General features: G+C 44.7%; 1 protein-coding gene across 1 annotated transcript; it reads left to right on the top strand.

Annotated features, from left to right (window-relative positions):
• The first annotated feature begins 8169 nt into the window (after positions 1-8169).
• Positions 8170-11064, top strand: tnnc1a (troponin C type 1a (slow)). The gene is made up of 6 exons (XM_076166817.1): positions 8170-8253; positions 9637-9667; positions 9946-10092; positions 10238-10352; positions 10794-10930; positions 11033-11064. Exons 1-6 carry the CDS (start codon positions 8230-8232, stop codon positions 11062-11064), a joined length of 486 nt encoding a protein of 161 aa, XP_076022932.1. The 5' UTR covers positions 8170-8229.
• The last annotated feature ends 6141 nt before the right edge of the window (positions 11065-17205 follow it).

The following is a 17205-nucleotide window of genomic DNA, read 5'->3' as shown; positions in this document are numbered from 1 at the left end:
CCATTCAACCACATCACTATGGAAACTGAGTGGATGTCTCACCCTTGCTGCCTAACTTGTGCCACGTAGCCATGTCGCTGACACGGTGGCTGCGAGGCAAAATGCTGAAGTACTTCTCAGCCGCCATGTTGAAGCAGGTCGCAGGATAATAACAGCTTTTGCAATCAGGACGACCGCTTGTGTGTCAGCTGCTCGGCGAGACAATCAAAACATAATATTTGTGTCACGTATTCTGCGCAGAAACCTTGAGAGTTGGAGGTGGATGTCGCTGCATATTTTCCTATTCCTGCCATCGCCACCTATTCCATTTCCTTCCCTTTCCTCTGGCAAATTGCAGGAGAATATTTGTCATGGTTTTAAAAGGTTTATCGGCTTCAAAGCTGAGCGAGCCGGTCGGAGGAGCCATCAGTGAGAATATACGCAATCCTTCCTGCACTGACGAGAATGGGTTCCAGCATGTGGAGCAAAATTCCCCCAGCTAAGCTTCCAATTCAGAGTGGGTTTTTTTTTTTCAACATTTGCATGTGCCACTGACGTCAGCTTTAATCCATCCAAAACCGCTTCTTCAAACCCCCTCAGCAGCTTGGAGAAGATTCTGTAATTAGTAATTACTGCTAAATAAAAAGTTGGCAATAATCATTTGTCCCATCAAGCCTGGTCCACAATATCCTGAGATCAGTTTTGGTTTAGCAGGAGAGGATGCAGGTAAACACACACACACACACACACACACACACACATTCGTGCAGCAAAGACGGAGCAGAAATTTCAAATCTTAGCTTTTCTGAAAGGAATCTAAGCACGGTCAAATCCATTTTGCTGGCTGCTTGTCATGTTACATCTTTTCATAAAGAGGCCAAAAGCGTGCCCGGCAACTTCAATTACCTGCCTGGGTGAACTTCTGACCCTCAGCTGACCTCATGGCGCCGCCCAAAGGCACGCAGTGTTTAATTAGGCCGCATCTGCATCGAGGTAAGGCGGCACCAGACGCCTCTCGACCATCTAACGCTGCTTCAAAATGACAAAAGAACAATCGGCTCTGTGGTTTTGGTGTTTGTGGTTGTTTTATATACTTATGGTGCAGGAAAACAAGCAGCACTTACAGATATACATCCATTTTACTTCTCTCTCTCATACACAGCCTTGACTTTGATTTGTGTAACACACCAGTCAACAGTTTGTCGTGAAATACATGAGTGATGTCTTTTGTGAATTATTTGTCGTACTGGGCAACAATCAACAATATTAGTAAGAGTAAGTTAGGACAAAAATAATTGGATATTTAAACAGAAAAGAACATCTGCACACGAGCCTCTGAGCCGACTGGAACATGTGGATGTGGAGTGATTGTCTGATTTTGTTGCACCTTTGTGCCCAATTTAGCCGCTCCGGGGGAGAGAGTGCATACAAGGACGAGTCTGATCGCTGGAATAAGCCTTTTCATTTTTTCGACAGGCGACGTTTGACAAAAATGGGGCTCAGACTCTGTGTGCAAACATCACTGCTGCAGTGTAACGACATCATGATCGTTCTGTCATTTTCCATCCCTGTATTCACTTAAACTTCGACTAATGTATCTTTATCTGAACCATTATCACAGCATTTTAATCCTCCTAATGTGACGGCTGGACTCTGATGTCATTATCTGCTAAATGAATGGTGTTCTCTCTTTCTTGTGAGTTAAATGAAGGTAAATTGCCCCAAATTAGCTTTCTTTCTTTGGTAGGTTGACACAGGGCGGGATGATGTCGGCAAGCAGATCTGTAATTTGTTAACCTGGAAGTGAATTTGTACAAACACAATCCCACCACAACCATTAAATAAGTAAAAGCATCAATATAAGACACACACACAGCTATTTCCTGTCAAGCACCGCGTCTGATTCCACAAACACAAGTGTGTGTAGCTTAATGAACGCACTAAATGATGCTGTTTAGCCTTTAACGGTTAAAGAACACAGTTCACCATTTCCTTTATGACGCAGACATGTCACACACACACTGTTGTCACTCTGAGACATGACAGACACGAAGACAAACCCAGAGGTTGTGCACACATGTGACACGCCTGATTCTGTGCCTGTGTGATGGCATGTGTGTATCTGGAGACGGCAGATCGGATGTCACAGTGAATTTTTGTCAGCGTGGGTGTGTATGTGTGTAAGATGTTTGCATGCTTGTTGGGTGCTCTAGTAGAGATGTGAATGGTCGTCGCAGACACACAAGCAGGAAACCAACCAATATGTCGCATAAAACTGGACGAACGCACGAGCGGCAGATGAAGTCATTTCATTTAGTTGTCGGCAATGGCATCATAGGAACATTGACCTTTTGCTGATTCCTCAAGGCTACGAAGTGAGTCACATGACAGGCAGATATTTACAGTTCCTCTCATCACGACGGCCTTGTCACCACACTGCCCTGTGGGCCTCGGGCCGGACGTCAGCCACACACACACGCAAGCACATGAAGAGGTGTTTGTTTTCCCCCTTTCAGTCTGAGCCCTCTGCAACCCCTGATAACACTGAGGAACAAGAGGGCACCGGGGGACGTGTGTGTAAATGTGTGTGCGTCCTTGTGAGTGTGTAGAATCGGGAGGGGGGGTTGACTTGGATGCTTCTTAACTCTCCAATACCTCTGATCTCACCCAACATGTCTGCAGCAGCTACATGTCAGGCTCAGCTATGTTGCATGTGTGAGCATCTGCAGGGCTTTGATCCCTACAGCAGCTCCATGGATTGTATCACTAAAGGTTTGTACTGCCATCAGACAGACAGCGGTGCTGGATGTGTTCCAGGGTCACAATGATCTCCCTCACGTTATTCATTTTACCAGATTCTCCTGGAAGGAAGCAGACATTGATCAGTGGAGAGGATCTGTCAGCTGCTGCTGCTTTCTGTCGCCTCAAGTCATTCAGCTGAGACAATTAAGCTCCATCGGTATTGAACCTGGACTCACTCTCTCTCTCTCTCTCTCTCTCTCTCTCTCTCTCTCTCTCTCTCTCTCTCTCTCTCTCTCTCTCTCTCTCTCTAACTCTCTCTCTCTCCAGTGTTGGGTACAAGCTAAGCTACTGACTGAACTACTTTTTTTAGTAGTGCAGGAGTAGTGCAGCTATTTCCCACAAGGTCCCTTCCCCCCTTATCATGTGAGGGACATACACACACGCACACGCACGCGCACGCGCACGCGCGCGCACACACACACACACACACACACACACACACACACACACACGCACACACACACTACCTGCACCCCCACTCCCCTGAACATATACCAGCATGCATCACTCTTGGCGTTCACCTTGTTTGCTTGTCTTAAGGGAAAAGTCCATCCCAAACACATTCATCACATTTGACATAATTTCCCTTGATGTTCCTATATCCCATGATTCCACCTTACAAACTGAGACATAGAAGTGTGTATATGTTTTGAAATCGTGTTGTCATCGGGATGGAACAAAAGCAGTCTTTCATCTGACTTCAACCATTGTTCTCCACATTCTTCTGGTAAGAGAATCAATCAAAAACATATTTAATATCTCCCCTTGAAATAGCTGCAATGTAGTTAACTACTCTTTCTCAGAGCTTGTAGCGTAGCTATGGTAACTACTTAATGTGCTTTGGCCTACGTGTCGTTAACCAACAAATTTCAGTTTTGCTGAGCTGTTATCCTAAATAGGAAACAACCATGAACTCAGTGGTGGAGCACAACAGTCCCCTCTGCAGCTCAAACCATGATAACAACGCTGAGATGTGCTCTGAAACAAGATGGAGAGAAGTTTGAAAAGTTTTTACAGAGCTCAGATACACCAGAAACAAAGGAGGTCATTAAATTCATCATTCACATGGTTTTGATTTAGCACGGCAGTGAGAACAGGAAATGTGAAATATTATAACTTTTAGATCTTGTGCTGCTGAAGCTACGTCGCTGTTCATTTTCCTGAAGAATGTCAGAGACGCTGCCGACATCCCCCAGGCTGCGTTGGATTCCATTTCAGTGAATTGGCTGTTTGAGGGGAAACGGGAGCGGAAGGAGACGCTGACAGGTCCAAAATGGGCGCTCATGCACAGAGTGAGAATTCACTGAAAAAAAGCCACTTCCTGTCACACATTTACCAGGGATTATAAATCTCACATATAACAGCTGCTGTGTCAGAATCGTTGCTTTTTTCCCTCCATCAATTATTAACCCTTAATTCTGTGATTCACTGCAGAGGTCTCATTTGATAAGTTTTGATATTCAGCAACAATCATCACAACTCTGACGGCGGTGTGTGTGCAGCAAATACTAGGGTGTGCAGTGTGTGTATTTGTGATGGTGTGGATGACTGTGCAACCTGTACATTCATGAAGGCACATGCAGGGAAAGTCGTATGCACGGAAAACAGTGTAAGTGTATGAAAAAGAACATGTTAGACATATCTGGGTGAGTATTTACCAATTAAAATTTGAGACAAAATTCTCACAGGCTTTTGTTGTGATTTCAGTTTCAGGTCCAGTCTTTTCTCTGTCAACATTCCTCCTCCCTGTGATCAACCTCCAAGTCCTGTCTGCCTCTTTTGCTGCCAGCAAGAACAAGCATATTTTCTTTATTTTATTTGTTGTTTTGCTTGAAGCTAACATCATCTGTCACATATCTGAAAGAAAATATTGTCTAGGGTGACTCATCTACAAGTATTGGGAGGGGGGGGGGGGGGGGGGGGGAGGGGGGGGTGCTTTGGGTAGGGAGGGAGGTTGGAGACTTGGTGGTCCATCGGACTGGAAAACGCTGCCCCCTGGCAGAAAGACAGTGAGTGGCTCTATCAGTGCTGGAGCTAATGTGGCCACTGGCTCGTTAGACCTCTGATGTAAAGGAAGAGTTTGAGAAAGGAACTGGAGCTCTAAAGACAAAGCTCTCAGTGGTTAGAGTTAGGTGGTGGTTAGTCATTGCTGAGGGAGCAGGCAGGTGAGAGTGTAAAGCCCCTGACACCATAATGGAAATCACTCAGTGGGCAGAGTCGGACAGAGAGATGCCTTCACAGTGAAAAACACAGTCTCATCCAGGCTGTGGCAGGCTGCCACACAACAGGAGCTGGACAGGTTGATCATCAATGGAACGAGGCAGCGAAATAGAAAGAGGGAGGTAAGGAGAGAGAGCGAGAGAGGAAGGAGGGGGGAAGAAAGAAGAATAGACAGAAAGAGGCTGACAGACTCAGCTCCCCCTCCTCCCCTCTGCAATCAAGGTGGTGAGGACAGAGGGAGGAAGACAGAGGAGGAGGAGGAGGAGGAGGAGGAGAGAGCAAGAGACCTCTGCTTCCAGCTCAGCTGCATGTCAACACAATCACTATATTAGACGTGCAATCAAACTGACATGATGTATGCAGTGTATAGTGACACATGGTCATAAATAGAGTGCATCTGATTCAGTGTCAGCGTGAGAGATGAAGTCTTGCTCATTTTGTGATATTGATCAGTTAAAATACAGTGGGTTGTATATTCCTGCAGGTCGATGAAGGTAATTCAGCCTATTCAGGTAATTCAGATTGTTACATAGCATTCACAAACACACAAACAAGAGCAGCATTTTCTAACTCTAAAACATAGCTATGACATGATGTAAACAAAATCAAAATGCATTGCAGTCATTTGGATTTATAGATTCAGTCCTTCTAAACATCTGCTTGAATGTTTCTGGCAGCAGAAATAAACATTCTTAACCCCAATTGTGACCCAGCGTGTGTGTATGCATATGTAATTTGGATGCACACACGCACGAGAGGCAAAGAAGAGAAAATAATGCAGTCACTCTGAGGACAAAATGTGATGGCAGGGAGGCAGAGAGGGAGGTGGAGGGGGTAAATAGCCCCACTCATCTCCTCTCATTTTCTGCCCGCTACTACCCAGCAGAGTTTCTATGGCAACCCCTCAAAAAGCGGTGTGCGGTGAATTGTGGATTTGAGATGCGCTGTCTGATTGCGCTGTGTGGAGGAGATGGCTGGCTCTTCCGTCAGCCTTTGCATGTAAGAGGAAATTGGTGGAGAGCGCCAATGAAACAGCACGCCATATGCTTTCTTTTGATGTGACGCTCTGCAAGCTGTGTGTGTGTGACTGTGTGTGTGTGTGTGTGTATTCAAGAAAGCTTTACATTTGAATCCAGTGCCCCCTGCAGAGCTACTCATGGCTCCTGGCACCCAGCACACTGCTCTCTGATCCCCATGAATGTGTCTGCCCGTGCAGACTCGTCAGTGTGTTTTGGCTGAGCAGCTGTCATTGATGTCGGTTCTCTTCTCCTCTGAATTCACAACTGCACCTTCCAACGCGGCGTCGTGTGTTTCCTTGGTGAAACTTGACGAATGACACACGAGGACAACCAGCATAAAGCCATTTCACCTCACACACCACACACACACACACACACACACACACACACACACACACACACACACACACACACACCTTCCCAAACCTCCACCCCTCCACCCCCGTCTCCATGGCGGTGCGAGTGACATGCAGTGATGTCTCTCTGTGAGGTCTTTGTCAGGAGTGTGTGTCTGTAGCTGTGTATCCTAAGAGAAGGACATGTTACTGGTATGTTGTTCAGTCTGCCTCTCTCTCTCTCTCTCTCTCTCTCTCTCTCTCTCTCTCTCTCTCTGAGTAGCTGTATGAAAGCTTGTAAGCTGTGCCAGTCCCCATTAGCATCCCATTATAAAGCAGCATGATCACTCCTCACTTAGAGTGCTTGCCACAGCATGCTGTGTGCATGTGTGTGTGAGTGTGTGTGTCCATGTGCCTTTTTTTTTTTTGCAAAAGCACGTGTGAGATCGCGTGTGAATCACACAGTCAAGTAATTGGACTGGCCTTGATTTAAAAGTGCATAAAATAAATGCAGCAGATTCTCGTGCTGCGTATGATTCCATTTAAACGCGTCGCCGAGTGTTTGGTTTGTTTGACCCAGATTTCTCCCCTACCCCATTGTTATAGTGTTGATAAATTGGATATCTGGAGGCAGCCTTGTGCAACAATTTAATTTTAGTGTCTTTGTAGTGAACAGCGCCCTCTGCTGACTACACCTGTACCACACATGAAGGCTTTGGCAGTTAAATCCCCATTAATCATGCAGAACTGAACTCTATTCTTAGGCTAAATGTAATTTGTGTGATTTTGGCATCAGCATACAGGTTGTAAAACCGGGCTGACAATGATTATTGTCTCCACAGAGAGAAGCAGGAGAGATCCCCTGGAGCAGAGAAGGTGAGACACTCGAGTAGCAAGTAGGTAGTACACATATTGAAGTTTATGTTTATGTTATAGCTCCACATCAACGTCTAAAGATACTTTCAGTGTCACAACAACAACAGTTTCTGACTCCGCTCAAGGAAACACACTTTCAAAGATGCCTTGCTATACGACTCGCTCCACGGCTGTAATTTGAGACACATGTAACTGCAAGAAACCAACACAGAACACGAAACTAACACAAAAATGTGAAACAGCAGTGGAAGATGCACAATACAACAATGTGACCATGTTCCAGCAGCAGGATCTTGATAGGTCTAATAATAATGTAGCAGATCTAAAATAAGAAAGCCTAATAAATCAGGGTTCACCTAACTTAACCTAATATAGCACACAAACACACACACACATGCGCACAAACACACACCTGTTTGCGCGATCAGGTCTTTACCCTTCTGAACCACACTAACACCCCTCACACCTTCTTGTGGCTCTGTAGAGCTTCACCCCTCTGTCCCCTCCCCCTCCCCCCCTCTTCATGATCTGCCCCTAACGCATCATGGCCTCCATACACACACACACACACACAGACACACGCACACACACGCATACACGCATCCTCCCAAGCCCTCAGCTTCTCTCAACCAGGTCTGGTGGAATGTTGAGTGTCTCTATAGCCCTCCTCCCTGGAGATTAGTCTTCGCCATGTGTGCCCCCCTCACTTCATTCCATTCCAAAGTGTGCCCCCTAAGAGCTGCCGCATTTTTATCTGAGCCTGGTGATTGTGACAGATTGGCCAAATGACACACACACACACACACACACACACACACACACACGTTCGTAGACACAAACAGAGGGAAGGCTGGTCAGCTCAGGGAGGGACCAGACAGCTCCAGGCTCCAGCTATAAAACCCTCCCAGGATGAGGCCAGCGTCCTGCTCTGAGCTGGACAGCACCTCCTTCCCCCCGTGCCAGGACACCGTCAGACAGGCAGCAGCCGAGCCTCCAACATGAATGACATCTACAAGGCAGCGGTAGGCAACGTCCCTCTCACGCGCAATTCATACAGTAACAACAGGGAAAAAGAGTGTGTGTGTGTGTGTGTGTGTGTGTCTGTGTGTGTGTGTGTTTGTCTGGTGGCATGGTTTTGGTTTGTTGTTTGAGGGATGCTCGCTGAAAACATCTCTGTGATCACATCATATCAAAATCCTCATCTTTTGATACACGGTCGGTGGTTCGCAGTGTGAGAGCTGAACTTTATTCCGTCCCGATGTCAGCGACTGTCACCTGGAATGTTCTGGCACTTTTCTGTTCATTCTACCTTGTCAAAATGTCGTCCATCTTTTTGTTGTTGGTCAGTATGGCATGACGCAAATGGCTGACAAATCCCTGTTGATTCAAGCTTGCATAGCACTTCACCCTCCCCCCCTCCCCCAAACCCCCCGCTGACCAGCAGCTGAGGTCAGACGACAAGCTTTTCTTCAGCACCATATACGTCTGTAGATGTTCTCCTACTTCAGTGCTATCAGAGTTGATAGGAGCCAATCAGGAGGGTCACTCACAGGACAGGTCCCTGCTTTGTACTGGGATGCTTCGTTCATGACTTCAAATGGAACCAGTCCCCACTTCAACATGGCTAATTTTGGCCAGCTGCTCAGACGACACTGCTGCTTTTCGCGTTTCCCTGGTGCCAGAGGAGGGCTTCAGGTTTAGATTAGAACCCCCCGCGTGCTGAATTCCAGCATTATCTGTGAGCTCGGGGAGGTGGACGCTTGTGTATATACGTATGGAGCTCCTCGCTGTCGCCTGGTCCGTCCCATCTGCTCACATCCCAAGTGAGCAGCGACAGCACAAACACACAGGAATGTACATGTGTGTCTAATGATGCTTAGATGGACATTGCTATTTTCATATATCATCACCAGAGGAGTGTGTCTCTGTCTGTGTGTGTGTGTGTGTGTGTGTGTGTAAGTTTGTGTGTTTAATTTATAGTGGACGGCAGACAATAACTCTTACATAAGCAGCTGTCTCCCTCTCTCATTCGTGGTAGCTTTTCCAGGATTACTGTTCCATTGTTGAGCCCGAGCCACAGCTATGCTAATTCAAAGCACTGTGTATTGTGTCCTTTATCTGTGGTTCCTGATCCTGCTGTCCATTTATTTTTACCTCCTCCTCTCACTGGCTCTCACATATGACATATAGCTCCTGTGTTTTGTTAGAAAGTGATACCGAATTTGATCAAAGATGGCGATGATCTATCTTATAAGGGCCGGTTTGCTTTTTATTCAAGTTATGCATAGTGAAATCAAATATATAACTTAAAAGAATTCTTATGCAAATATTTTGAAATCTGATGCAATGTGATGTCATGAGTGCAATCAGGGAACCAAATCTTTATACTTTTTACCTCCTTACAGGTTGAGCAGCTGACAGATGAACAGAAAAATGGTATGTAAATGATTGACGAATGCTTTACATCATTATAAGGGATAATACCACAATAAAAAACACTTAAGTCCAGCAAACAAAATTCTATTATCAGTAATGTGCTCTCTATTATTATCACGATGTAGCCTGTTAAATTATGGGTGCACTCATCTGAACTGTAACTGGTACATAAGAGTTTAATGCTTTCTCACATCAAATGTCCATCTCTGACATTCTGCAAATCAAGTCTAAGATCTTTACCTTACCAACTTTCTCCAATATATAAAACTCTTTCCCAGAGTTCAAGGCCGCCTTTGACATCTTCGTACAAGATGCAGAGGATGGCTGCATCAGCACCAAGGAGCTGGGGAAGGTGATGAGGATGCTGGGCCAGAATCCCACACCAGAGGAGCTGCAGGAGATGATCGACGAGGTGGATGAAGATGGTGAGTCGAAATTAATGTATACAAAGCTAAAATATGTTGTCATGTAGTTATGTTGATAGTTATCGCTAGGTTTGAAGCGATGATGATACTGAGTATGATTCAACATGGATGTGAAGATGTGACAAAGGATACTGTATGGGTGCAGGAAGCGGTACGGTTGACTTTGACGAGTTCCTGGTGATGATGGTGAGGTGCATGAAGGATGACAGCAAAGGGAAGTCCGAAGAAGAACTTGCAGAGCTGTTCCGCATGTTTGACAAGTAAGTTGTTTGTCGCCACGCTCGCCGACCTCTTGGTGACACTGGCATGGAAGAGGGAAGAATGCTTGGGAGCAGTTGGGTCGTTCTATCAAAAAGTAACCCCCTCCAAACACACACACACACACCCCACCCCTTCTGCCCTTTGTAATTATGTGCAGCGACAAAATACCAAATGGCTATGCAGAGAACAGCGTGTAGTTTGCTCTGTAATCCTTTTTGACAGCTCGGAATATTTCAAGCACCCACTGCATGCGAGCCAGCTACTTCGTCTGTGCATCAAAGAACAAACTCACCACACGGGGATCATTCAGGAACACTCAAATGTAGGACAGGAGCAGTTCTAGGATAGGGACACAAACACAAACACAAACACAAACACACTATTACCCATAATGTTCGAGTTAGGTCTGTGTTAATACCATTGCCTCCTTTGATTGGCAGGAATGCAGATGGTTACATTGACCTGGAAGAGCTGAAATTGATGCTGGAATCTACAGGAGAAGCCATCACCGAGGACGACATCGAGGAGCTGATGAAGGACGGAGACAAAAACAACGACGGCAAAATCGACTATGATGGTGAAGAGCTTCCGCGACGAATGCCAGAAAGATGTGCTGCACCCGTTTATTCCATTCCCTCTCCTTCTGTCGCCTAATTGTCTTGTCTGTCTGTGTTTGCAGAGTTCTTGGAGTTCATGAAAGGAGTGGAATAATCCTGGAGGGAGAAGACAGACGTCTCCGCTCCCTTATAGTGTTATTTTTGTATTTCTCTCTGACTCCGTGGTCATCTATGGAAAACTGGAAGCCGATTTTAGAACGCTGCTGAGAGAACTTTGGAACGACTTTGCAAGATTTAGTTGAATACCAGTATCTGCTCCTGTCTGTATTTTTCTACCATCTCTTGCATTGTTGTAAATATAGTTTGTAACTAATGTTGGTGCCCCAAGTATACTGAATTTGTGTAAATGTACCCAAATTTCTTTTATCTTCCGCAGAGGCCATATCATTTACCAGCCGGCCTTCATATTAAATCTCTTAAGCACCACAACCAGTTTACAAATCTTCTTACTGAGAGCCTGATATCGTGTTTATCTGTTCATATAAGATGCAAATCCATGAGTCGATATAGTTTTACGCCACATTCTGTACTGGATCTAGTGTGAATGCTATGAAGTGCACCATGTACACATTTCTGTATGTTTGAAATCCCCTCAGGACTTTGTAATCCCCCTCGAAATCCCCCTGGAAGACCTGAAGAACGTTTCTACGCAGAAATCCTCTTTAAAATGTGCATCATGTAATAAACTAAGTGTTATTGTCGAGGCAATCGTAGTGGTTCTAATTTCCTTTTTCTTATAAATAACCACTTAGACAAAAAGAAGGGCTCAGATGCTCTGTTTGGCTTGATGAGTCATGCAAGAACGCGATGCTGTTTTTGGATCGCTGTTCTGTTTGAGGAGCCAGACTGCTGAACACCGTCTCATCCATTGCACCTGAAACGTTTTTGTGCTTTCAACATTGCCACTGGGAAACAACATCAGCAGTTGTGAGAGCCGCAGCGATGCTTATTTTATATTCGCATTCTAGATTTGCCTCGCTGGATCTTTAGCAGCAACATCCCTGATCACATGCATCACCTCTCTAACCTCCACGCCAGCCAGCCCTGCCCACTGTGCACGCAGACAATAAACAAAGCCAAGGATGCCTGAAATATCATCTTTGTAGTGTCAGAACAAAAGACTTCAGCGTAAAACTGATCCGTCAAACCTAAAAATTTAAATCCCATTTACACTCCCTTGTGTAATTTGTATTCCTTAGTGGCACATGTGAACTATTCACATGGTCGCCGTGTAAGTATCTAGTTACACGGGTCTATTGAGACAGGAGCTATTTATGTCTAATCATGTTAGTGCCCATGTTAGGGGATCTGGATTGACCCACACCAGTTGACAATAAGATGCCTTTGCCCATATAAAGAACATCATTCCAGTACAAAGAGATACTGGTCCCATTATGTGTCTAGCTCTTATTCTGACCTTATTCAGCACAGCAGATTTTTGGGGGGAATCAGAAAAGCAGACGCGCTCACAACATTCAGAACTGCATCATCACAATTCACATAACTTCCAGCCAAAACAACAATATCGAACACGTTCTTTACATCCTGAGGTTTTCCATTAGAGGTATAAAAAAAACACACAAATATTTCCCCACGTGATGAGGATAAATTAGAGTTTGTTTGTTGATAGCTTTATTATATGTTTGGGAATTATGCAGTTCGTCTTCTGGCCACTAGATGTCAGGAGGAAAACACAATCTCATCCGTGTGTGAGTCTCACGTTCGGGAACAAGCAGATGAAGAGAATCAAGCCCAGGATCCAAATACTTCTCTAACTACTGCCAGAGCGTCTTACTAGGAAACACAGAGGTCCTATCTGTTCTAAATGAATAGTAGTATGAAGTAGTGTTTATATGAGGTTATCGCAGAGGTTCTACATTACATTACGATCATTTGGCAGACGCTTTTATCCAAAGCGACTTACATTACATTATGGGGGAGCAATTGAGAGTTCGGTGCCTTGCTCAGGGGCACCTCGGCAGGGACTCGAACCGGCAACCCTCCGGTTCTTAAGCGGAAGCTCTACCCACTCGACTACTGCCTTCTAACAATCAAAGGTTTAAATGAAGTGACACGCTCTTACGCACACTCATTACTGACTGATGTCAGGAATGGACGCACGGCCGAGCATTTTAGAACAAACCCATCGACACGGCCACACATCTGATCAATCCTCACTGACTGATCACAGGCTGAGCCTCTGCCCCTCACCACCCCCACCCCTCTGCTTCCCTCAGGGCGCTGTTAGCTCCATTCAGCACTCAAGCTCTGGGTTAGTAAAGAGGCCATCAATCAATCAATTAATCAGATTAACCCTGCTTACATCATGCATTGCATCAACTAGGCTGTGATGGAATTGTCCCCATATTTAAAACTAACATTGAGGTGAACAGAGGTCAGGTTGAAACACAACAAGTAGTACAAGGAAGTTCCAGACTAACCCTCCCAGTTGCAGCATGGAACAAGATGAGTAATGTTCATCAATGGGAGGCTGGGCAACAGCAGCAGGGCAGTGTGAATGAATTTGGGGTGTGGCGCTCAAGCAGCAAGTTGGGTGGGGAGGCGACGCAGTTACGCAACACAGGTCTGATGACTCATGCCTGCTGTGTTATTAACACACACTGTGGTTACGTGTGTGTGATAGTAAAGTGCCTCTTTGTGTGTTTCGGGGACACATTAGCCATTCTATTGTGTGTAACATCTTCACGTCTGTGACACTGACTGAGACAGAGGGATTTGCATAGGTAGTAGTGAGCAACCGGTTCAGTTTCTTGTGAACAGAGAATGTGTGTGCGTGTGTGTCTACAGCTCCATATCATTGTTTTATTTCTTTACAAATTACCCATTCATACCATTGAAACACAATGATTTACAGATTTACACAAGAAGGAGGCAGGGCTACTTTGGGAAGACGGATTAGAGCGCTGCTTCTGAAAGGCGTAAACTCCTCACAACATGTTTCTGCCTCCCACACAGACTTTGCTCGGAGCTTGCAGGCTTTTGGGTTTAGAGGATTCCTGTTTGACTTGCTTCTCTACATCACATGATCTCGGATGTTGTCCGGTGCCAAAAATCACAGCCTATTCTCCGGGAAACCTCTACTTCACCAGACACAAATGTATGAGGATCTCTCTCTCTCTCTCTCAATTCGCACTATTGTTCTTTTTGTAGGTCATGAGAGACAATCCTCGTGATGTGACAATATGTTATCATAATAGTAGAAAGTAAGGTAGGAAATCAACCACAAACGGATCATTTAATACCGCATACCCAGCGAAAAAAAAGGAACGCACAGGTATTATCATTAACAATCCTATCCTGAACATACAGATCACAGCCTTCTGTTTGGAGGGCAAGTTGTAGGTTAACATAAATACACAACAAGGAAGTGGAACACTTAGACAAAGAGAGAGTTGAAGGACTGCAAATCAAAAAGGGAACAGACAGAATGTTGTATCGTGATGCTCCATCCCACTTGTGGCGCTGAGAACACTGAAGTACTGTCTGTGGACTGGCCGACCATAATGGCCCATGGAACAGAAAGACTAAAAGACACAGCATTCTCAAATTCCACAATAACTATTCACTGGGCCAAATGAATGACGGCGATTGTTTTGCTTTAATGCACCACTGGAGGGTTTATCTATTTTTACCAGTTACAAAAAGAAAACTTCATTGTGGCAAACTGTAGGCTTTGAAATCTGACAGCCCATGCAGGGATTTGGTCCAGTATGAAACATTAATTTGTCCGGATACAGACTATTTTGGCTGTAAAACATGGAGATTCCCGTCCGAAGCGCGATGACATCACTAAGGTTGTAGCTTTCCACATCCCGGGGCACAGACATGCTCTGTGGCTCACTCAGCAGTTCTATACTGTAAGCAACATATGGCCTGGTGTGGATGCCAGACAGCAGGATTCTCCCCTATACAGCACTGTTTTGATTCCAATGAGAGTTCACCAAAGACAAATGACCTTTTACGTTATTTTGAGTGTAGAAAGACACACAGAACGTTCCCTTTCCATTCACTTTGCCACAAATGAGCTGAAAACAAATCTCACTTTGTTCTGCTGGGTGCAGTCTACTGTACATCACCGGATGGTGAAATTGGCCACAGAATGAGAGGCTTCTGGTATTAACAGATGGCAGCCTCACTCTGCCACTAGTTCTCCATGTGGCTCTGCTTTACACATGCCCCAGTAATCCTTTTGCCAAAACACACTTCTCCTCCTCTTAGAAGAAGACAGCTATCCCAGACAACATTTAAGTTTCACAAGAGTGGGGGGAGGGGAGGGTTGTTTTGAAAGGATTGTATGTCTGCAGTAGCTCCCTGAAGAGATGGGATACTTCCTGGAGAGATGGTGAGTACGTTTAGCAGGACTCGATGAGTGTAATGTCAGTAGATATCTGAATCCTCTGCGGCATTAGTGTTTCAAATACCGTCACCACAGCTTGCAATGTGAAGTGTTTCGTTAAAATAAACTGTGGTAATATTGTTGATTACTCAGGTGACAAACGTCGCAGATGAGCCATGTTCAGCTGTCCTGTGTGTGTGTGTGTGTGTGTGTGTGTGTGTGTGTGTGTGTGTGTGTGTGTGTGACTCAATGATATTTCTAACTCTGGATCTAAGGCGTATTCCATTACAGATACGGGAAGGTAGGAAGCAATGCTCTCAATGTGATTCAAAGGTTCAGGGAATTGAATGTTAATCCCAACAACAGGAGAATAAATGTTAGGCTTGGTAGTTAATACCATTCCAGCAGAGTTACTCATGGTTCTCTTAGCTCAAGGATATTTCTGTGATGCCGTCTGCTGCTGATGTTACCCCAAGGATGTCAAATTTCCACTGTTTGGAAGGAAACCATTCCAGCTTTAGTCTCAAACCTGAACATCTCTCTGGAAAGCAGGGGTGTGAGAAATAGTTGTATCAGAGAGAAAGAAGAGCATGCATTTGAAATCAAAGGTGTGTCTTTGCACAGCTATAAAAAAACACTGCTAAGGCGAGAAGAAATGTGTGTGAGATGAACTGAGGAGAGGGTGAATTCGAAATTTTGAGCTTCTCATGTGGTTTGGGCCTTACGCTTGTCATGTAGTCTAGTTTGGAATGATTTAATCATCTAAATCTAATGAACACAGTATTTTTCAGAGGGAAACACACACCGCTGCTATGTCAATCCCTCAGAGGTGACATGTCAGGCACATACTGAGATTAGGATTATGTGAACATCTGCCGCAGCCAAAACAAGACCGAGTATTTACATCAGATTGGCCTTTGCAACAGGATCACCAAACATCTCTCTGTAACAGGATTACAGCAGCTGTGAATTTGTCCGTAATGCAGCATGTTAGGGAATATTCAACATGAAACCACAGACCTGACTGACCTCTGCTCAGCCTTTCTGCTGCTACATCCCGGACACAACTGCTGAGTAAGCACTGCCTGAGCTGTTACTTCCCCTCATGAGTGATCACATCAGGATGCATGCAACATGATAAATAAACTATCTTAATCTTAATCTTAAAACACACACACACGCACACATATAGGCGGTGACCCTGCTGAACTCTACTCCATTCCCCCACCCAACTCCATCCTCCCTCTAGCATCATCCTGCACTCCACTGCAATTTGCACAACTTTCTGTTTGCATTGATCATTTCCATGTCCATTTTACTTCCGTTTTGCACTAAGACTCCTTGCACTATTTATTTACATATTTATTAATTTATAATTATAGTTAGTATATATAGTAAATATAATGTATATAGTTTATTCTGTATATATTCTGTATATATTCTGTATTCTGTATATATAATAGTACACTTTTGCACTTTCTGGTTGGATGCTACTGCATTTCATTGGCTTGTACCTGTATTTGCTCATTGACAATAAAGTTGAATCTAATCTAATCTAAAAAAATCTAATATCGGCTTTCTACCCATATAAATATTCCTACACATGCATATGCCTGTTTTCTCATTAAATATGTATTATGCAACTGTAACTGATTCCTAGAGCGACTTACAGTAGTAACTAGTGAAGACAGGAGCTGGAAAGAACCCACATTTTGCCTTTGGCGATGTCGCAGAGAATGATTTACAATTACAAAATGCTAATAACTATGATTAACTCTCAGGTGAGACACTCCGTATGGAATATCTGCTGCCAAAATGCCGCTGAGGAGCGTCTGCAAGGGAATTCCCAGACAGGAACTCCCCTCTTAAGTGTGGAAA

This window comes from Genypterus blacodes, unplaced genomic scaffold (genome assembly GCF_046128005.1).
Source record: "Genypterus blacodes isolate CSIRO-AG114 ecotype Tasmania unplaced genomic scaffold, CSIRO-AGI_Gbla_v1 ptg000156l_1, whole genome shotgun sequence".
Classification (NCBI taxonomy): Eukaryota; Metazoa; Chordata; class Actinopteri; order Ophidiiformes; family Ophidiidae; genus Genypterus; species Genypterus blacodes.
Note: the sequence above shows the minus strand (reverse complement) of the source record. Positions and strands in the feature narration are given on the sequence as shown.

Coding starts and splice junctions, on each gene's coding strand:
- tnnc1a (XM_076166817.1), top strand. CDS start 8,230: ATGAATGACATCTACAAGGCAGCG. Junction 10,353..10,793: donor CTGTTCCGCATGTTTGACAA/GTAAGTTGTTTG, acceptor TTTGATTGGCAG/GAATGCAGATGGTTACATTG. Junction 10,931..11,032: donor CGGCAAAATCGACTATGATG/GTGAAGAGCTTC, acceptor CTGTGTTTGCAG/AGTTCTTGGAGTTCATGAAA.